This window comes from Wickerhamomyces ciferrii, contig 00230, assembly GCF_000313485.1.
Source record: "Wickerhamomyces ciferrii WGS project CAIF00000000 data, strain NRRL Y-1031 F-60-10, contig 00230, whole genome shotgun sequence".
In the NCBI taxonomy this organism is placed as follows: domain Eukaryota; kingdom Fungi; phylum Ascomycota; class Saccharomycetes; order Phaffomycetales; family Wickerhamomycetaceae; genus Hansenula; species Hansenula ciferrii.
Genome location: NW_011887510.1, coordinates 42,076 through 63,059, shown reverse-complemented (window position 1 = coordinate 63,059; position 20,984 = coordinate 42,076). Strand labels below are relative to the sequence as shown.

Below are 20,984 nucleotides of genomic sequence, written 5' to 3'. Positions count from 1 at the left end.
CCAGGACGAAACATTTGTGACCTTGAAAAATTTTTCCAGTTTCTGTCAATTTCCTACGTGCTCACCGAAGCTGGGTAGGATCGTTGATAGAATTTTAAAAGTATAAGCTGAAGCGTTACAACAATACAGATATAGTGATTCACCACAACAAAGTCAAACACACAAGAATTAATGTAAGTGATAGGTCAAGAACATTGAAATGGGAATGAACAAGAACTAGAGGCAACTGTTATATTGAATTTGTGGATTATACTTAAAGAAATGACTATCACGAGAATGAAAAAAACTATCATCAATTTTATCAAAAAGACATCACATATTATTTTAAAGGAACGTAGACCAAATAATAGAAAATTATTGATATTTATCCATTACAGACTATAAAACTATATCCCATCCAATTAGTATCATCTTTAAAGTCAAACTACAGAGGGGAATAGTCATCATTTTGTTCATTATACCATATTCAATATTTAAATTTCCTATAAAAGATCAAAGTACTAACAAATTTCAATAGCATGGCTCACGAAAACGTTTGGTTCTCTCACCCAAGAAAATACGGTAAAGGTAGCCGTCAATGTAGAATCTGTTCATCTCACTCAGGTTTAATCAGAAAATACGGTTTAGACATGTGTCGTCAATGTTTCAGAGAAAAAGCTAAAGATGTTGGTTTCAACAAATACCGTTAAGGAAAATTCATTATCTTCTGCTGCTGTATTTATGGTTTAATGTTGTATTAAAAAAGGTTATAATATAAAACTTTACTAGGTTATACTGTCATAGATCATATTTTCTGTAGTTAAGCATTAATTATTAAATCACCGCGTAGCGTGTAAAGCTATACTAGTGTACCTCGCTATTAGCAGGATATTTCCTCCCCACTGTGCGTGCAGAAACCAATCTCTGCCTAGAGTCTCAACTCCGGACAGAGTAATTAGTAATCCTAGGCAGACAATCAGAGATCAATGGTGAAGTTTTCAGTATTTTACTTATCAATTATGGTTTAACTCCATCTTTTATACCTGAAAATCTCAAGAATACAGACATTAATTTCAAATAATGTCATCATCATATTTCAAATGTAACTCATGTGCTATTCAGTTCCCAAACTCTGATTCTCAAAGATATCATATGAAAACAGAATGGCATAGATATAATCTTAAAAGAAGGGTGGCACAACTTGCTCCAATTGATGCTACATTGTTTGCTGATTTAAAGCAAAGAGCTGAACAATCAAAACAATATGAAGAAGAAACTGATGAATTTGGATTCAAAATCATTAAAGAAAGACAACCAAAGAAATTCCATATCAATCAAAGAAATAGAGTTGATACTTTAAGAGGTAGAGCTGCTGCTCATGTTGCTTCTTCTTCCAATACTAATGGTATAGCTAGAGAAGTGAGTCCTGCAAGTACAGTTGCATCTGGTCTTTCAAGTTTTTCACTTGGAGAATCTGTTTATAGTCATCCTGCTACACATACTGATGTTGATAGTGATTATGAATTATCTTCACAAGCTGGTACTGATCCAAGTTATGCCCCTTCTGGGGATGAAGATAATGAAGAAGATGAAGACGATGAAGAATTTGATAGAATTTCTCATCATGATGCTGACTTATTACAACCAATTACAAGTTGTATATATTGTGGTGTTCCACATCATGATATTGAAACTAATCTGAATCATATGTTCAGAAATCATGGATTATTTATACCTGAAAGAAGTTATTTGGTTGATTTAAAAGGTTTATTAGAATATTTGATTTCAGTTATTGTTATTGATAATGAATGTTTATGTTGCAGTTTTAAAGGAAGAAGTTTAGAAAGTATAAGAGCTCATGTCACATCAAAAGGTCATTGTCGTCTACCCTATGAAACTAGGGAAGAAAGAGCTGAATTTGAGAGGTTTTATGATTTCTCTTCAATTGATGAACAACCTGAAAAAACCAAGACTACAAAGAGTATAAGCTTTTCAAACTCTGAAGGTCCAGAAAGTCAAGACGAAGATGATAATGAAGATGATGAATCAAATGATAGAGATTTGGCTCTAGTATCCACCACCACTAGTGAAAACAGTAATAGTGATGATTATACCATAGCTCATATTGATCCATTAGACTCAGAACTAGCATTACCTAATGGTAATCGATTAGGTCATAGACAGCACCAAAGAATTTATAGACAAAATATTCATTTACCTAGAGAACCAACAGATGGTCAATTAACTGTATCAAATGCTGATAGAAGATTAGCAACATTACCTTCCTTACATGAACAAAAACAAGTTAAACATATTAGACAAATTGAACAAAAGGAGAAAAGCACACATATCCGCCGTGAAGTTAAGCGTGTTAATTTCCAACCTCATTTCAGAGATCAAATGTTAGGTGGTTAGTTTATATTCATCATTTCCTACAAGTTTTTTTCTTTTTTTTTTGGAATCTTTGATCATATAGAGTATTAATATAAAGTATAGTCATTATGATTAAAATTATTATAGTACTTTTGTAGAATTATATAGAAATACTGTCTAAGAAGAGTCAATTGTTGGCTGTTAAGATTATTTATCAGCACCAAAGCCCTTTAGACCAAATGATCTACCTGATAATTTTCTAACAGCCTGTTTGGTATCAAATTTTAATGAATGACCTTGCGAAGGTTTTTCTTTATCATCAATTGGATCACCTTTTTCTAAAATTGGAGTATCATTATATTTTGGTAGAGCTGATCTTGTCTTTGGATTAACTGCATTTCTTAATCTTGATTGTTCATGAATTTCTTGAACTGATCTAAATCTTTGTAAAAGTTCTGAATATTTTGTAGCTTTTGATTTATTTGATGTTTCTGATTCTTTAATATCTAATTTTTCCTGTAAATTTACCATTGTATTTATGACACTTATACTGCTTAAACGATTTTTCAAAGTTGCAAATGCAGTTGATTGAGGTAACAACATCAAGATACCAAATAAACATTTATAAAGATATGGATATTTATCAGGTTCTAAAAGTTGTAATCTAACTCTTGTAAAGACTGGTGATTCTAATAATTGAACCAAGATATCAATTTGAACTAAAACATTGACCGTTATTTCAAAGTCAACAAAAATTTGAAGAACTGAATAAGCAAGTTCATATGCTTGTGCAAGTAAACATAAAGCTAATGCAGCTGGTGCATTATGACTCCATGCTTTGAAAAGAGTTGAGAATAATTCCCAATCACCTTTATCACCTAAATCTCTTAATTGTTTTCTTAATTCAGCCAATTCAGGTGCTGTAATCAAATTATTATTCAAGATTTGAATCATTGTACCAACTAGTGTGACATCATCTTCTTTACCCAAGACTTCAGATAATGTTTGATATATTCTTTTGGAATCTAATGAGATACATAATTGTCTCAAAATGAAATTTCCTCTAGTTTCCAGAAGTTTTTGATCTTTTTTAAATAAATCTAATAAATCCAACATGAATAAAGAGAAACTTTCATCATCACTATCAAATGATATATCAGATAATAATTGTAAATCACGATGTATAACTTCTTCACTTGAATCTGATAATGCTTTTAATAAAGTTGTAAAAGTATCATCATTATGATGTAATAAATGCTTTGGTGATTTTCTATGTAGCATCGCCAGCCAATCTAAAGCTGCGATTCTTGTAACTTCATTTTCATTTAAAAATTGAGAGGTGACAGTATTGATTGTAAGACTATAATTGAGTTTTTTCTCATCTTCTTCATTCAAATTTGTTACTAATTCTAATAGTCTATCATTAACTTCTTTGGAACTTTCTTTTGAACTTGAACCTTCTTGATTAGCCATAGTTAATAATAAGACAGATAAAATCTTTGGTAAATATGGAATGAAACTTGATGGTGAGATTTCAAGTAAAGCATCTAACCAATTTAATACAACTAATTGAATTTTCTCTTCTGATGAATCTAAATGTGAAATTAAAATTTCAATAATCTTTGGGTAATCTAAATGTATATCTTGACCCGGTATATAAAGTTCACCATCGTGTTGCTCTTCTTCCTGTTTTTCAATTTGATTGTTGTTATGAGTTTCAGGTTGTTCAACTTTATCAACATTTTCTGGTTGTTGTTCACCATTAGATAATAGACTATCATCTGCATTATTATCATTATCTTTGATATCTTTTGGACCTTTAGAAGGGGTTGAAGTTTCAATTTTATCTTGATCTAAAGACAGATCACCAACTGATTTTTGTAAAATACTATTATTATCTTTTAATTTTTTAATTTTTTGTTCTCTAACTAATTTTTGAATTTCAGAAACTCTTCTAATTTCATGTAAAAAAACATCTAAAGCTGATTGAGTTATAACTCTAACATCACTATGTGAATCACTTAGGAAAATTATCATCCCACTTAAAAAAGCTGGTAAATAAGAAATTAATTCTAAATCAGGAACTGAATTCAATAAAGTTATCCATGAAACTAAAAAGATTCTTGTAAATGGATTTATAGCATAGATTCTTTCCATAAGTAAAGGAATAAATTTTGGTAATGAAAAAGCTGTTGGCTCTTGTTGTGGTTGTAATTGTAAAACTTGACCATTAGTATCTTTTATAGTAGTTTGTGTAGCATTTTTATAAGCTAACTCTGGATTATTTTGAATAACACTAACATATGAAGTTGCCTTTTCAGAGACTATATCCTTGATTAAACGATCCAGTAAATCTGCACCGTTCTTCACAGAAGCATCAGAGTCAGCAGCCAGTCTGCACAGAACATCAAATATTTCATTAAAATATAATAAGATTTCACCTTTGGAGACTTTAGCGATATTGTATAAACTTTCACAAGCATAATATCTAACTCTAGCATCTTGATCACCAAAACAAGCCAATACTGGATGTATAATATCTTCTAAATAAACAGCCACTTCATTTTGACCTAAAGCAATTGCAGCGGCAGCCAACCCAATCAACCCACCATTTCTAGCATTTGGCTGATGAACCGAATACGCATACTCTTTGGATAATTGGTCAATAATAGCCCTCACTTTATCAGGAGATTTCCCATCTTTGTTCTCTTCAGACTTTCTTTCAGCTAAACATTGTCTAATTTGACGTTCCAACTCCAAGGCTGCTGTTTTCCTCTTCTCGTACAGCCGGTCGTTGAGCCCACGCGCTATATTCTTTTCTATTCCAATTTGTTAGTCCATGATATCCAGCACATAGCTTGTCTTTTACTCACCCATTGTTCAATGGCGCTTTGGTGTTCCTGTCTTTGTTGATGTTTAGTTGAAATTGATGTATATGGGTCGTTATCAAAAGCTGTGTTTACATTTCTGATTTCCCAGAAAATGTGTCTGTTCGCACCAGGGCCGTTTAACCATCGTAACAATAAAGACAATAAGCTACAATTAGGTTCACCATGGACGTTTATACGTTTATTGATTAGCACAGTTCTGTTCCAATTCTTTATCCAAATTATCTGGTAAATCGTCATTACCAAAATTTAATCCAGGAAGTCCAGTTTTATTAAAATCACCAACTAAATCTTCAGGTGGATTACCAGAATTTTGCATTTCTTCTAATTTAGTTGAAATGAATTCTTTATGTGGTTTACTTGAATCACTATATGATTCTTCATCAAATTTATCCACTATACTTTTCACGATATCTGATTGTTTAGTATAACGTTCCAATTTTTCTTTAGTAATTTTATTTTTATTTTCTTCAATCCATTTTGGATATTTTGATGATAAATCTTTAAGTGGATCATACAAAATCTCTTTAGAAGCTAATTGTTCCAACATATCACCGAGTAATTTAGTAATATCAAAATCACCATCTTCACCTGGATTTCCTTCACCATCAAGATTCAATTGATTAAAAAGATCATTCAAAAATTGATCTGGTTCTTCACTCTTAATGGATTCATCAACTTTAGCACCGCTTGATTTTAATCTGTTTAACGTACTCGATATGGTATCTTTCAAATCTTTATCATTAGAATCTTTTTGAAGTTGTTCATTTGGTTTCACATCACTTGGACCATTTAAAGTTGATACATCTTTCAATAATGCATCCAATTGTTGTCTAGCTTCTGGGGATTCACTCTCCAATTGTTTCAAAAGATCTTCAATCTGTTGTTTATCTGAATTAGAAAGAGGTTCACCATCTATAGTAGTATCCTTCTCTTGATCTTTTGAATCTTGGTTATGTGATTCTAAATCATGTCCTGGTGGTTTACTCAATATATCATCAGCGAAATCGTCCAAATAGTCATCCAAATCATCCAAATCGTCCAAATCTTCACCCACTGGCTGTTTCTTGTCTAACTTCTCTTCTGAAGGCATCCTGTACTCTGTCTAGCTCTCCTTCTGGTCCTTCTAGCACTCTGTCTAAAGTCAACCTAGCCTAACAAATTAAATTGAAATAAATTCTTCTCAGTATAAAAAACGTCTCCGCCAAATTTTGATTTTGTTAATTTGCCCGAATTCAAAATTTCCAGGACGACGGCGAAAAAAAGTACAACCTTTAAAAGTAAATTAAAATTTAACGCGATTTGAAATATTGAATATAAACTAATCTTTAAAAGTATTGGAACTTGTTTTGACAAAGACTATTTGAAGCTCGTGAAGATGTCTTCCCTTTTGAAAAACCGTCTTCAAGAAGAAAGGTACGTATTATTTGAATTAGATGGGTGCTCTATTAGTTGATAACTTTGTGTCTATCTTTGATTTTGTGTCCATTTAAATCTTTATGCATTATCAATTGAATTAAATTACTAACGTGATATCTTTATATAGAAAACAATGGCGTAAAGATCATCCTTTTGGATTCTATGCTAAACCAGTCAAAGCTGCTGATGGTTCTCTTGATTTACAAAACTGGGTTGCTGGTATTCCAGGTAGAGATAATACAATTTGGGAAAATGCAGTTTTCCCAATAACTTTAACATTTCCTGATGATTATCCATCAAAACCACCAAAAGTTAAATTCCCTGCTGGATTTTATCATCCAAATGTTTATCCTTCAGGTACTATTTGTCTTTCTATATTAAATGAAGATCAAGATTGGAGACCTGGTATCAATTTAAAACAAATTTGTTTAGGTATTCAAGAATTACTTGATACTCCAAATCCAGATTCTCCTGCTCAAGAACCTGCTTGGAGAGCTTTTGGTAAAGATAGACCAAATTATGAAAAAAAAGTTCTTGAACAAGCTAAAAAATACACAAAATAAAGTGGGTTTCAATAAAAGTTTGATGAAAGATGAAGATAAAGTTGTTTTTTGGTGGGAGTGCAAACTATGATTTATTTCAAAGTTTACTCGTAACAATATATCAAAAGTTTAACGCCACCAATGTATTTTTAAAAAAACGCTAGAGATTTGTGTACTTTTTTGAAGGTTACAGTATTTTTTTTGACACATGTTTGTTTAGGAGTTACGATAATTTATAATATTTAGTTTCAACAAAATTTCATTATATTGTAGTAATTATATAGTATACAGGGACATGATATGGACTTATATTTATAAACCTCTTTCTTTCTTTTTATAATCAATAAATCTTACTAAATTATTTAAAACTTCTTCACCTTTTATTTTCAATTCTGGATTAACATTCTTATCAACAAGTCTAATTGAATGTTTAATCTTTGGTGATAATTCTTCTAATTTTTGTAAATATTGTCTTTCAACGAAAATTGGATAATCATAGTCATATTCTAAATCTCCAAAAATTTCATAAATTAAATCTAAAATTTCTATAACAATTTTTGATGAAACATTTGGTAATTGATTTAAAATCAACATTAAAAATCCTGAAATTTCACCATTACGTTCAATTTGTCCTTGAGTTTGAGCTAATGAAGCTAAAAATCCAATTAATCTAACTAAATATTCTTCTTTTAAATACAAATCTAAAGATTCATCATTTGATACAGTTTGATATTCATTAATTAATGATTTAATGAAATCATCACTGATTGGAATATCATCATGATTAACAGATGAAATTGCCCATAATATACCAAATAAACTAATTTTATTTTCTAAATTTTCTTCAGGTTTCATAGTTAATAAAGTCCATAAATTTTTAGCCAATTTAGACCATTCATCTAAATAAATTCTTAATGTAGCAAATAACCAATTCAAATTGTTTAATGCAGTTAAACTACCAGTTTTATATTCATCATATGATAATAAAAATGTTAAAACTTCTGGAACTCTTCCTAATAACGAGTTAAATAATGGATCATCTTCAGTTTCTTTAATTTCAACATCTTCTTCTGGAGTTCTCCCCACTGCAATGATTTCAATTGTAGCAGTTATAACTTCAATAGTTAATGAAATTGCTTGTAAATTTGATTTAGCCTTTGAACGTTTTTTAGTTTCTTCTGTAATGTTTATATTTGTTGTATTGTCCATATTTTCAATCAATACATTTCTTTCATTTTCAATATTTATATCTTGAATTGTGGAAAGTGAATCATTAATTATATTGTATAATATTTCATCTTTACCATTTGAAATATTTGAAGCTTCTAATAATTGAAGTTTAATACCTTGAATATAAACCATTGTTAATTTATTTAATTTGGATTTATTACTAAATTCTTGTAATTTATTAATATCAATTTCTAAAATTTGATCTAAATTTTGAATAAATTCAACAGATTGACTACTAAAATCATATATAAGATCCAAAATTGAACTAAATAATGTTCCAGAGATTCTTAAATGATTATTGTTTAAATCTAATCCATAATTCAAAATTTCCTTAATGAAAATAACTAATGAATCTAATTTATTTGTAATTTGTTCAAATAAATCATCTGATCCATTACCTAAACCCACAATTAAAGAAATTAAATTCTCAATATAATCAAATAATAATCTTGATTCATTTTTTTGAACTTTTTTTGGATCATTTTTCAAAGCTTGAAATGAAATTTGTGCCTTATTTAAATTATTTTCTAATGTAACCCAAATATTTTGTCTCCATAAATAAGTTGCAACATCATAACCTTCTTCAATAACTAAATTTCTTAAAAGACCAAATGATTCCACAATAATTTCACTATTATCATCAACTAGACATTGTTCCATAATTAATTGTAATAATTTTTCCTTCAATAATAAACTTTTATATTTTGGATCTTCACACATTATAGTAATTGTACCTAAAGCCATTGATTTATCATTTGGAATAACTGATTTCAGTTTTGCAATGATTGGTAAGATTTTAGTTTCTCTTAATGCAGCATCTTGTTGTTCAGCTCCCTTCTTACGGTTTGCAACTGGATTAACACGATGTCTTGATGATCTAGACTTCTTCTTTAATTTACCCATCTTTATATCTATAGCTTTTTAAAGAGTTGTTATGGTATTATACAACTAATAGTAAATGTATATAAAATTTAGAAATTTGTTTATTAAACAAAAAAAAAAAATTCTTGAAGTGATGGATTACCGAATCGGGAAATAAGATTGGATTTTGCAGGAATATAAGTGCAAATTTGCGAAAACATATAATAGAATATAAAATCAACCAGGAAATCAGTGATTTTAAAGCAAAAAGTATTGTTTGAAGTTGAAGATGTGATTGTTGAATATTTTGAGCTCTATCTATCGAGAAAAATCCGGGCTTTCAGGGTTATTTTAAGCTTAAAAGACCATATATAATTACAAAAAACCATATCAATTATACCCATATTTATTTATTAATCATTCATTAATTCATTTAATTATTTATTTACATTACTAGCAAGTTGTTCCTTAACATCATTCGGTATAACAGCTTGTTTCTCACCAACTTGTTTATCAGTTAATAGTTCACTTTTTTGTTTTAGAGCATCTGGATTTTGTGGTGGTGGTAAAATTAAATCACCATTTTCATCATAATTTGGAATTTCTATATCTTTTCTTAAATTACCATCTTTTTCTAGTTGTGCACTGATTTTTAACTAAGTTAGTATTGTTTCTTTGTAGTTTAATTTTGAGTGGATTATACTTACATAACTAATGGTTCAAAAAATTGTGCACCTGAATTTATTATGGGTTAGTGATCTACTTCATATTTGAATTTTAGTTCATATGAAACTTACCGGTATAAACACCGACAAAGATAGTCAAGGCCAAAGCAGAAAAATTGAAAGCGTTAACTCTACCCATCTTGGTTTTTTAAAATATGGATTTGTGTCTTGAAATGTGGGATGTTGGAAGTGGTAAATCATAGATTTGAGATACTACAGAAGAATAAATTTTCGTAAATTTCGCGCATAGTTAAGGAATTACATTACCAATGATTTCAAAATATCAAGATATCAAGATTTCAAGATTGGGTGTTGATAGTTGAATCTAATTATTAGTGACTACATTCTGAAATTATCCAAAAGTATAATACAATTACATGCATTTTTCATTATATGCGTTATAGATCAAGAATACTGTATAACTTCATAACTATCAAATGGGTTAGCCAAAATCAATTTAGAACCAGAGGCAAATGCAACAATACCATCAGAATTTATTGAACCAGCAGGTATATCAAAAGAAGGTATTTGTAATTTAAATTGATGTGATTGTTTTGATTTTGCAGATAAATCATAAAATGAAGATCTATCATTACCAATGGCACCAATTAAAGGTGTTGATTTTGAAGAAATATATCTGGAATTAGTATCCCAACCAACCACTTGATTTTCATTATTTGGTTTAGTATAACCAGCACCATTTATTAATGATTCAGGATCATATTCTTTCCACCATCCATTTCCAACAATTATGATTTTATCATTATTTATTAATACATCTTTAATAACAGGTTGAGAATTTGAAGAATATGAAAATGGATAAATCGTAAATAACCATTTACTTTTTTTATAATCTAAAATTTTAACTGTTGTTCCATTTTCTACTACAATTATTTTATCACTATCTTTATCTATCCAAAATTTAACAAATGTTGGAATGTTATCTAAATGGAAAACATGAGAGTCATCTTTGCCCCAAACTATGATTTTTTTATCATCACCAGCTGAAACAACAGTACCATTTTCTGAAATGTCAATTGAATTAATATCTTCAGTATGTTTGATATCACCATCAACACCTAATTTTTTTTTAATATCACTTAGATGATCAATCAAAATGATTGTATTATTCTCAAGAGCTGTAGCAATGTATTTACTTGTGAATTTTATATGAGTTACAAGATGTTCTAATTCTATATTTGTTTTTTGAAATACCCATTCTTGTTGTAAAGTACTTGGTAAATTTTTTGATATTTGTGTGTTTTTAGGAATTGGTGTTAGCACTGAGATCCCGTTATCATGACCATATGCTAGTAGGTTCCCATTCCAATCAATTGAATAAACTGAGCTTGGTAAGTCATATCTGGAGCAGTAGTTAGTATATATGACCATAATATTCTAAAGTTGTCATAACATAACTCACATCAACGTGTATGCATCATCTTCTGATTTGAAGGATTCGTCGTAGATGTTTGGGATAAGAAGCACAGGCTTCTCGACTTCTATATTCTCTGACTGTGACATGATCAACTAGTTTCTTTCTTTTAGTTCCTTTCCTTTACTTTGCAATTGATCTTTTGAAGCACTTAATTTCCAAATCTCAAATTTTGTTTTTCAAAGTAAACAAAGAAATGGTTGAACCCACACTCAGCGCTTAATTAGTTAACTACGTACTACGTATTGATTCAAGTAAACAACTATTTCTTCAATTCAGTTTTCACCAAATTCATTCCAGTTTGTAAAGTTTCAAAGAAAATAATGAGGAAATGATAGGAATAGCTGCTGTCATACTAAGGAGTCGCTGGTGTTTATACCTTCATAAGCTACTGATTGAGGGATGGTCACAGATGTCTGAAGCTCTAAATTTGTTAATTTTGAATCACAAAAACACAGAAACAACAATTTTGGGTTGTAAGGGGGAGGGTCTGTTGAAATATGAATTCAACGTTATATTATGTTGGAAATGCTCTAGTTTCATACGTCTGAACTAAACAAGTTAACAACAAACAGCTTCGCTATAAATAAACCTTCATTAATATTGCTTCTACGTCGTCTATCATAAATCATAGATAAAATCATGTCACACTCAATGAAAGAGAAATTCAAGAAAGATTACCAATTGGCAAATTACTGGTATTGGTTGTCCATTTGGAAAGCAAGAAGCTCTGTTTATCCTCTCAAATATGAGGTTTCCAATTATGCAAGGGAAAGGTCAAAGCCAAAAGATAAGGAAAATTTTGATACACAACATCATGGTTCTGAATTGAAAGCTAATATATCCAAGAATGAGAGGATTTTCTTTAAAAGAGGAAATATAAAGAAATCTCCACCACAATTTTTGTCACCATTTGATATTTTTCCAATGGAGATCTGGATGAACATTATGGATTATGGTGTTTCTTTTGAACTTATAAAGTTGAATAAAGCCTTCCTTGAACAATTTGCTCCCATATTATATACAGAAATTAATGGGCTAATGGTTTTCAGTGATCTTAAAAAGTTGAAAAAAAATGATGACTTCTTCTTGAAGTTTGGTCCTGAAAGAAAGGGTAAAATGGGGATTAAAGGTTATGATATTTACAAAAGAAGATTAGAATCTCAAAATTATGATTATGAAATGTTAAATATTGACCATATAGACTGGGAATTCTTATTTTTCGACAAAAAACATCACAAATGTTTTTCTGATCATAAATTAAATTACATTACAAAATCATCATGTTTCAATAAAATTTCAATCAACATATTACAAAATGAAACTTCGATCATGAAGAAATTTGTTACAAATACTTCATGGAATCTTGATATCATATTTTTAGGAAGAAATCAAGTATATCAGTTCATGAATTCTCGGAGCTTGTCTCTTATTAAGAGTAATGAAAGTTGTAAGATTGACCCAAATTCTTTTAAGAGGTACCATTGTTTTCCTGGTGATATTCTTATTTCTCAATTCAATGACGCTTCTTTTGGGCAACCTCGTGTGGAAAATCGTAAAAGTGGTAAATTTTTCAGCTCATTGACTACAACATTCCCAAAGTTTGTTTATTATAATGAATTTATTTTGATAAATAGATTGTTACAATATGTTAAATCTGCAGAAAGAAAGAATCTTAATAATGTTGAATCATCACAATATTTCCATGACTTGAGGCCCCTTCTCAATGACGAAGAAAAAAGAGGATTTCAGGATGTTGAGTTATTTGATCACGATATGGCAATGTGTGTAGCTTATTGTCTTTTCGGTGCTTTGGAACCCACATCTGTTCACGTCAAAAATAGAATTTTTTGCCATAAAGAAGATATAGAAAATTTGATTCAAAGTTTCATTGAAATAGGGTCACAAAATAATTCATCTTCATCAATAATGTTTTGCTCCGCTAGTGATCTTAAATCAAAACCTTTACCAGCATTTGAAGAACAGGAAAGATCTGTTATGACTCCAAATTTAGTTCTTTTAAATAAGAAAGTCTCCGATTCGAATTATTTTCATTAGATTGTGTATAATCATTATATTTCATTTCATTTTTTTTCTAAATTATACATCTATCCCACTCTTACTGGCAAAGCTACGATAATAATCTAACATATCTTCAGTAATACCCCTAGAAATGGATTTCAAAGCTTTTTCAAAATGTCTTTTTTCAACTTTTTCAGCAGTTTGATTTTCCATAACTGCAGCTAAACCAGCTTCTTGACAAAGTAGAACAACTTCAGCACCTGAACAACCATCAGTTTTTTCTGCAATTTCTTCTAAATTAACATCTTCTTTTGATAAAGACATCTTTGTAGTGGAATTCTTCAAAATTTGTAATCTTGCTTCAAAATCTGGTGGTGAAACATAAATATGTCTATCTAATCTACCGGGTCTTAATAAAGCTGGATCAATTTCATCAGGTCTATTTGTAGCAGCAACTATAACAACACCATTCAATTCTTCAACACCATCAATTTCATTCAACAATGATGTTAAAACATGACTTCCAGCTGAAGTTGTAGGACCACCTTCAGATCTATCAGGTGATAATGCATCAATTTCATCAAAAAATATAATACTTGGTGCTGCAGCTCTAGCTTTTCTAAAAATTTCTCTAATAGCTCTTTCTGATTCACCAACATATTTATTGAAGATTTCTGGACCTTTAACAGCTAAGAAATTTACACCTGATTCTGTTGCTAATGCTTTTGCTGTTAATGTTTTAGAACAACCTGGTGGACCATATAATAAAACACCTTTTGGTGATGAAACACCTAATTTCTTAAAAGTTTCTGAAGCTTCTAAAGGTAATTGAATCATTTCTCTTAATTTAATCTTCAAGTCTTCTTGACCACCAATATCACTCCAATAAACTTTTGGCATTTCTAAAAGGATTTCTCTCATTGCACTTGGACGAATTTCTGGTAATGCTGTTTCAACATCATCTAAAGTTACCAATAATTGTGAATGTGGAGTTGAAGATTTTAAACCTCTTCTAATTGTTTTCATAACACATTCTCTACAAAGAGCAACAAGATCAGCACCAACATAACCATGAGTTCTTGATGCTAAATTGAAAACATCTTGTTCTGAAAGATTATGACGTTTCATTTTTTCAAATTGTAATTTTAAAATTTGATCTCTTGCTTCAACATCAGGTATACCAATTTCAACTTCTTGATCGAATCTACCAGGACGTCTTAAAGCTGAATCAACAGAATTTGGTCTATTTGTAGCTGCAACAACAACTAATCTACCACTATCACCAACACCATCCATTAACGTTAATAATGTGGCAACAACACGACTTTCAACTTCTCCAGAATCATCACTAGACCTACTTGGTGCTAATGAATCGATTTCATCAATGAAAATAATTGATGGTTGATATCTTCTTGCTTCATTGAAAATATCTCTTAATGCAGATTCAGTTTCACCTAAATATTTAGAAACAATTGAAGGACCATTAATGGTCAAGACATGTGCATTGGTCTCAGCTGCAACGGCTCTCAATAACATTGTTTTACCAGTACCTGGAGGACCATGAAGTAATATACCTCTTGGTGGTGTAATACCAAAATCTGAAAATAATGTAGGTTGATGTAAAGGTAATTCGATTGATGCTTTTAATAATTCAATTTGACGGCTTAAACCACCAACTGATGAATATGTGGTTGTCTTTGGTAATAAATATTTGCTTAATGGTTCAGTATCTTGAGAAAATGTAACTTTTGTGCTACCTCTCTTGAATAATAATGGAGGTGAGATAAATCTTTGAAAATTATCACTATCAGGATTATCATTTTCTTCAAGTTGTAATTTTGCAACGTTAGGTAATGCTTCACTTTCAACAATTACTAAATTTTCTAATGTTTTTTCATCATTTTCAGTTTCACCAGGTGTTGGGAAATTTTGAAATCTTAACCCTGGCATAACAATTCCCACTTCATCCAATACCTTCTCCACAGCTTTTAAAGCTCTTTTAGGTAGCTCTTTTCCAGCTTCATTACCAATGGTTATACTATCACAATATTCAGGTTGAGCTGTAACTTTTGAAATCTCTAATCTATCACCAAACATTAGTCCTGATACAGATCTTAATGCATTTGACACTTGAATCACATTCAATGGACATCCTTCATCACCTGCATTTGCAATAGCTAAGACACCAGCTTCCCCTTCTCTTGAGATATTAATTAACGATCCAGCAGTAATGTCACTAGCTTTCAGTATAGATTGGTGCAAATAAACTTTAGCAACTGATTTATGGTTTACACTTGGTGAAGGCCTCACTACAAAGGTTCTTGGGATTTTGGTCTTTGATGGTTTTGAAGCAGGACCATCTCCTTCATCAGCACTTTTTTTCTTTGGGGTTCCCTTTGGGGCTCCACTAGACCCTGAACTTGCCTTTGGTGCCATTGCCTTTTCTTCCTAGTCTCTTTATAGTCTCTTTTAAATTATTCACTTAATAAAATTATGTTTTATACTCATCTCATCTTCGGAATAATTTTCAATATTTGGTTAGCGCACGCGTTTTGAATTTTTTTTTTTTTATTAGTATGTCTTTTAAACCAATAAAAAATTAAACAATATTTGTGACAAATAACCGTTTCTTGATAAGTTTTGATATATAAACAACCTTCCATCTTTCATTTTGACACTGGAGAAAGACTATAGATATCAGTGTACCATGATACTGGGAAGAATAGGGGTACCCAAGATCATACCAACATGTCTCAGGCCAATACGTCAATATATTTCACTTCCAACACCATATTTTAACATACCCAAAACGATAAGAATAATAGAACAGAAAAAGAAAGAACAGCTACGCATAGAGAATAAGTTACCTGTCAACACAGATCAGATATTTGATTTTATATCGTTGAATCAAAATCAAAAGGAACATATAAAGATTTCTAATAGAATAAAAGACGCTAAATCATTTTTAGGTGATGAATATAAATTGAATGATGAGCTGATCACTCTTTGTTTAAGACCAAGATCAGAAAGACAAGTTCAAATATCTTTAGATGAATCAAGTGAAAGAACACTTGTATGTGCTTCAAATTTTGAGCTTGTGGGTAAAAGGTTAGTAGATCTTCAGAAGACCTTACTTATTTTGGAATTACAACTAGAAGATAAACAAGGTAATATAAATGGATTAAATATTGACAGGCTTGAAGAAAAAATCCAAACAATAATGTTCTCAAGTTATGTAAAGAAAAAGTTTATCAAAAGAACCATATTGCCAAAGATAATTACAGCTCATCAAGGTGCTTTAATGAAACAGAGAAGAGCTTTAGCTCTTAGTTCCCTTTATACAATGATTGGATGTATATCATTTAGTAAAGGTGAGAGAAAAGCTATAAAATTCATCAAAGATAAAGTACTACGCGGTGATGATGGTATTATGCAATTATCAATTAATGAAATTAACAAATGATGCTTACGAATAATGAAAAAAAAACATATTAATTATTTAAAATATAGACATAAAATGTATGACCTGTATATTAAGAAAATTATAAATTGTAGTGATCTACTTCACAAGTATAAACTTGCACAGAAAACAATATCCCTCTTAATCTTTTCTTGGGCAGTACTCATTTTAGAATGTAAGGAAGAATCACCAATAATTAAAGCTGCAGATTTAACTTCTCTACAAACTTCATCTAATCTTGTGATGACTCTAACAATTGTACCTTCAGCTTCAACACTTAATTCCATAATTTCTTTGAAACTCATACCTCTAGCCCATTCATAAACAACATTGACTAAAGAAAATCTCTTTCTTTCCAAAAATTCTTGTTCTTCTGATGTTAAAGTGACTTGATGTTTACTATAGACATCCAAAACATTTTGCATGATATCTGAAATACGTTGTTTACCCTTCTCTAATCTTGGTGTAATCTTTGCATCTTCTTCTTCATTAATTTTACCTTCATAAACAAACGCTGATAATAAGGCAACAATTTCTTCAGGTTCAAAATCACCTAAAAAGTTGTCAAGAACTAGTTCTGTAACGACTAATTCCCAACCACTATTAACTTCACAGGCAACTCTACCTTTCATAACAACATTTAAATTATGATCAACGAATCCTAATTCTTTCAAAACTTCTAATCTCTGTTCATAGTCAGGTAGTAATTCAAGATTTTCATCTGATAACATAGCTTTCAATGAATCAATTTCTTGTGAGATTTGGTATTTCTCATGAATTTTATTGAATTTTTTTGTAAAATTTGGATCTTCAATAACAGGGTTCTGAGCGATAACTTGAATAATATCTTCCCTTTCTTTGACCAATTCGTGTAATTTCAGAGTTGCAAACTTGTTCCAATCAATTTCACCTAATTTATGTTGGAATCTCAATAATAATTGAACATTATCGGCCAGAACACCAATTTGTTCTTGATTATTTTTCAACACTTCATTTAAACTTGCATTAACACTCAATCTTGTTAAGAGCTCAATATCATTTATAGACACATCACGGACATGAAGACCTCCATGATATTGAATTTTTGTGAAATGTTTTCTAATAAATCCTTGAATTTCTGTGATATATGGTAATCCATTTGGTTTCTCATCTTCGACAGACCCCATTTTGAAACACAAAGTTGAAAATGTTGGAACCCCTGATATGTTACTTTGCTTCAAAATAATACCAGCTCTTGACAAACCTTTACCATCTTTGAAAATGATCCATCTACCAACTCTAAACTGTTTGGATAAAAGTGCATTATTCAAAGCTTCATTCATAATTTGAGATGTCAATTGTTTATATCTAATCATAGCACCATGAGCTTTTTGAATATCTGAATCTGGATCAAGATCAGCTGGATCAAGTTCTAAATCTTCAAATTTGGATTCAAGCTCCACAACTTTCTTTTGATGTTCTGGTAGTAACGTTTGGGATGCATTTTCACTGAAGGAATGTTTAATCATTTCTTCAACTCTTAAAGCTTCAATTCTTAACAAATTCAAAATCATATTATATGTCAATCTAAATTGTGATACTAATTTTGTTGGGACACCTAATGTAACATCTTTGAATTGTAATGAACTTAATGGCTCGTTGTAAGCCATTGTAATAACAGTACCAGTTTTATCCAAACCTCTACGACCAGCTCTACCTGACATTTGTGTAAATTCACCTGGTAATAAATCTCTGAAACCCGTACCATCATGTTTTCTCAATTCACTGAAAACAACAGTTCTTGTTGGTAAATTCAAACCCATAGCAAAAGTTTCAGTTGCAAATAATACCTTGATCAAAGTTTTAGAAAATAAAATTTCAATAACTTCCTTAACAATTGGTAGTAAACCACCATGATGGACTGCAATACCTCTACTCAACATTTCTCTAATGGCTATGATTTGAGGTAATTCACGATCTTCTTTTTTCAATCTTGCAACTGCTTTATCAATAAACATATGAATTTGAGATTTCTCCTTTGCATTACAGAAATCAATACTAGTCAATGTATTTGCGTATTCTTCACATCTCTTCTTGGAGAAAACGAAAACAACAGCAGGAAGTAAATTATTACTATTCAAGTATTGAACAAGCTCAATCCAAGTATTTTTGTTTGGACGATCAACTTGAAATCTCTTAAAGTTATTACCATTATTCGAGTTACCAAATCCACCACGTCCACCACCACGTCCACCGCCGCTGCCTCTTTGTCCACCGCCTCTTTGGCCTCCACCTCTTTGTCCACCACGTCCTGGACCTCCTCTACCTGTATTACCTCCACCACGACCATTTGAAACAGTCCCAGGCTTTGGACCCTGTAAAAGTTCTTTGTGTTCATTGAAGTTCTTTTCAATGAATTTCTTTTCTGCATCAATAACTTTGAATAACTTCTTCTTGGCCCAAATATTAATTTCTAAAGGCACTGGTCTCTTTGGTGTAGAAATAACATATATATCCTTATGCTTAGTTCTACCAATCCAATTAGCAAACTCAAATGTATTTGGGACAGTAGCTGATAACAAAATAAACTTGATATGATCAGGTAACATAATAATAACTTCCTCCCAAACAACACCTCTATCTATATCATTAACATAATGAACTTCATCAAAAATAACAAATTCAACATCTCTGATCAAATCAGCCCCACGATACAACATTGATCTTAAAATTTCAGTAGTCATAATTAAACAATTAGCTTCTGGATTAATTTGAACATCACCAGTAATTAAACCAACATCTGCATCTGGGAAATCATGTTTGAAATCTCTAAACTTTTGATTTGATAAAGCTTTAATAGGCGATGTATAAATAGCTTTTGTCATATTTCTGTTAGCCATTGCAATTGCATATTCTGCAACAACAGTTTTACCGGCAGATGTATGCGCAGCAACGAAAACCGAATCACCTTGTTCTAAATGATAAACAGCTTCCTGTTGGAAAGTATCCAATTCAAAGGGCCATTCTCTAGCCATATTTGGAATGAGTTCATGGAAATTTTCAATTTTATGATTCAAATGAACAACGTGTGCCCAATCTTTACGTTTTATAGTAGTTGTGTCTTTTGCTGCTATAGTTCGACCAAAATTGATATCGACTGGTAATAACTCATCGATTTCTTTCATAAGTCCCGAATCAGCTGTTGATTTATTCCTGGATTCTTTTGAAGCAATCTCATCAACACTTTGGATAAGGTCATCACCATCCTCTAAATTTATGTTCTGATTTTCGTTCTCATCTCCTTCATCATCCACAATATTATCCAATTCTTTGACGGCTGCAACTGAGTTTTGTCCACCAATATTTAAGCCTCTAGAAAGACCTTGTGGAATATCGAACAATCCATCACCATCTCTATGAAGTAATGATGTAATATCAGTGGATTTAGCTTTTGTAGTGATACCACCTGGTTGGAAAGGTAAATAACTTGTGCTACCTTTAAGCGCAGATTCCTTGGATGTGAATTTTCTATTCAATGACAATGAAGAGGCAGCATTCGATTGTTGTAGTTCAACAGCATCAACTTCCTCTTTGTAAGTATAAACTTGACCTTTGATACCTCTTCTTTTTAATCTATAGCCCGAACGTGATATACTATTTGGCACTTTCAACAATGAATCATATAGGTCTTTTGGATCTTTCTCGGGGACATGTTGGATTACATCAAGTAGATCCCATGGAAGTGAAGAAGATGGGTTTAGATATTTAGACTTCAATGCCTCGTTTGAATTAGAAACATCTGCTTTTTCCCAGGTTGTCTTTGTTGTTGGTTCTAAAGGATCATTATTTTCTGACAACTGTAGCTCGTTCAACAAATTGCTGATATCATCATCAAATTGATCTTCTATCATACTCATTGAAGTTGAAATATCCAATACGCTTCAATGGTCTGTAATAACTCAATTGATAATTAATACCGTTCTACATAATATAACTAATTTGCCTTCTGGGTTTGTTGACTTGAATTTTTTATAAGCGCAAGATGAAAAAGTTCGCGCCATAATAAAAAAT

At 30.9% G+C, this 20,984-nt stretch overlaps 10 protein-coding genes across 10 annotated transcripts; 4 read left to right on the top strand and 6 right to left on the bottom strand.

Annotated features, from left to right (window-relative positions):
• Positions 1–1,059: 1,059 nt before the first annotated feature.
• REH1 (Reh1p) lies at positions 1,060–2,394 on the top strand (the record flags this gene model as incomplete). The annotated part of the gene is made up of 1 exon (XM_011273720.1): positions 1,060–2,394. The coding sequence occupies one exon, from the start codon at positions 1,060–1,062 to the stop codon at positions 2,392–2,394; it is 1,335 nt and encodes a 444-aa protein (XP_011272022.1).
• Positions 2,395–2,559: 165 nt separating this feature from the next.
• VAC14 (Vac14p) lies at positions 2,560–5,229 on the bottom strand (the record flags this gene model as incomplete). Its single annotated transcript, XM_011273719.1, has 2 exons — positions 2,560–5,125; positions 5,222–5,229. The coding sequence occupies 2 exons, from the start codon at positions 5,227–5,229 to the stop codon at positions 2,560–2,562; spliced, it is 2,574 nt and encodes an 857-aa protein (XP_011272021.1).
• A 192-nt stretch (positions 5,230–5,421) lies between these two features.
• Positions 5,422–6,333, bottom strand: PEX19 (Pex19p; the record flags this gene model as incomplete). Its single annotated transcript, XM_011273718.1, has 1 exon — positions 5,422–6,333. The coding sequence occupies one exon, from the start codon at positions 6,331–6,333 to the stop codon at positions 5,422–5,424; it is 912 nt and encodes a 303-aa protein (XP_011272020.1).
• A 285-nt stretch (positions 6,334–6,618) lies between these two features.
• On the top strand, positions 6,619–7,222 carry UBC9 (E2 SUMO-conjugating protein UBC9; the record flags this gene model as incomplete). Its single annotated transcript, XM_011273717.1, has 2 exons — positions 6,619–6,656; positions 6,787–7,222. The coding sequence occupies 2 exons, from the start codon at positions 6,619–6,621 to the stop codon at positions 7,220–7,222; spliced, it is 474 nt and encodes a 157-aa protein (XP_011272019.1).
• Positions 7,223–7,513: 291 nt separating this feature from the next.
• Positions 7,514–9,334, bottom strand: SYO1 (Syo1p; the record flags this gene model as incomplete). Its single annotated transcript, XM_011273716.1, has 1 exon — positions 7,514–9,334. The coding sequence occupies one exon, from the start codon at positions 9,332–9,334 to the stop codon at positions 7,514–7,516; it is 1,821 nt and encodes a 606-aa protein (XP_011272018.1).
• A 395-nt stretch (positions 9,335–9,729) lies between these two features.
• BN7_5721 (Nucleoporin) lies at positions 9,730–11,837 on the bottom strand (the record flags this gene model as incomplete). Its single annotated transcript, XM_011273715.1, has 3 exons — positions 9,730–9,907; positions 10,433–11,415; positions 11,832–11,837. 3 exons carry the CDS (start codon positions 11,835–11,837, stop codon positions 9,730–9,732), a joined length of 1,167 nt encoding a protein of 388 aa, XP_011272017.1.
• A 257-nt stretch (positions 11,838–12,094) lies between these two features.
• Positions 12,095–13,510, top strand: BN7_5720 (uncharacterized protein; the record flags this gene model as incomplete). Its single annotated transcript, XM_011273714.1, has 1 exon — positions 12,095–13,510. One exon carries the CDS (start codon positions 12,095–12,097, stop codon positions 13,508–13,510), a length of 1,416 nt encoding a protein of 471 aa, XP_011272016.1.
• Positions 13,511–13,552: 42 nt separating this feature from the next.
• Positions 13,553–15,910, bottom strand: AFG2 (AAA family ATPase AFG2; the record flags this gene model as incomplete). The annotated part of the gene is made up of 1 exon (XM_011273713.1): positions 13,553–15,910. One exon carries the CDS (start codon positions 15,908–15,910, stop codon positions 13,553–13,555), a length of 2,358 nt encoding a protein of 785 aa, XP_011272015.1.
• A 271-nt stretch (positions 15,911–16,181) lies between these two features.
• Positions 16,182–16,937, top strand: BN7_5718 (uncharacterized protein; the record flags this gene model as incomplete). The annotated part of the gene is made up of 1 exon (XM_011273712.1): positions 16,182–16,937. The coding sequence occupies one exon, from the start codon at positions 16,182–16,184 to the stop codon at positions 16,935–16,937; it is 756 nt and encodes a 251-aa protein (XP_011272014.1).
• Positions 16,938–17,038: 101 nt separating this feature from the next.
• SKI2 (SKI complex RNA helicase subunit SKI2) lies at positions 17,039–20,830 on the bottom strand (the record flags this gene model as incomplete). The annotated part of the gene is made up of 1 exon (XM_011273711.1): positions 17,039–20,830. One exon carries the CDS (start codon positions 20,828–20,830, stop codon positions 17,039–17,041), a length of 3,792 nt encoding a protein of 1,263 aa, XP_011272013.1.
• Positions 20,831–20,984: the final 154 nt, after the last annotated feature.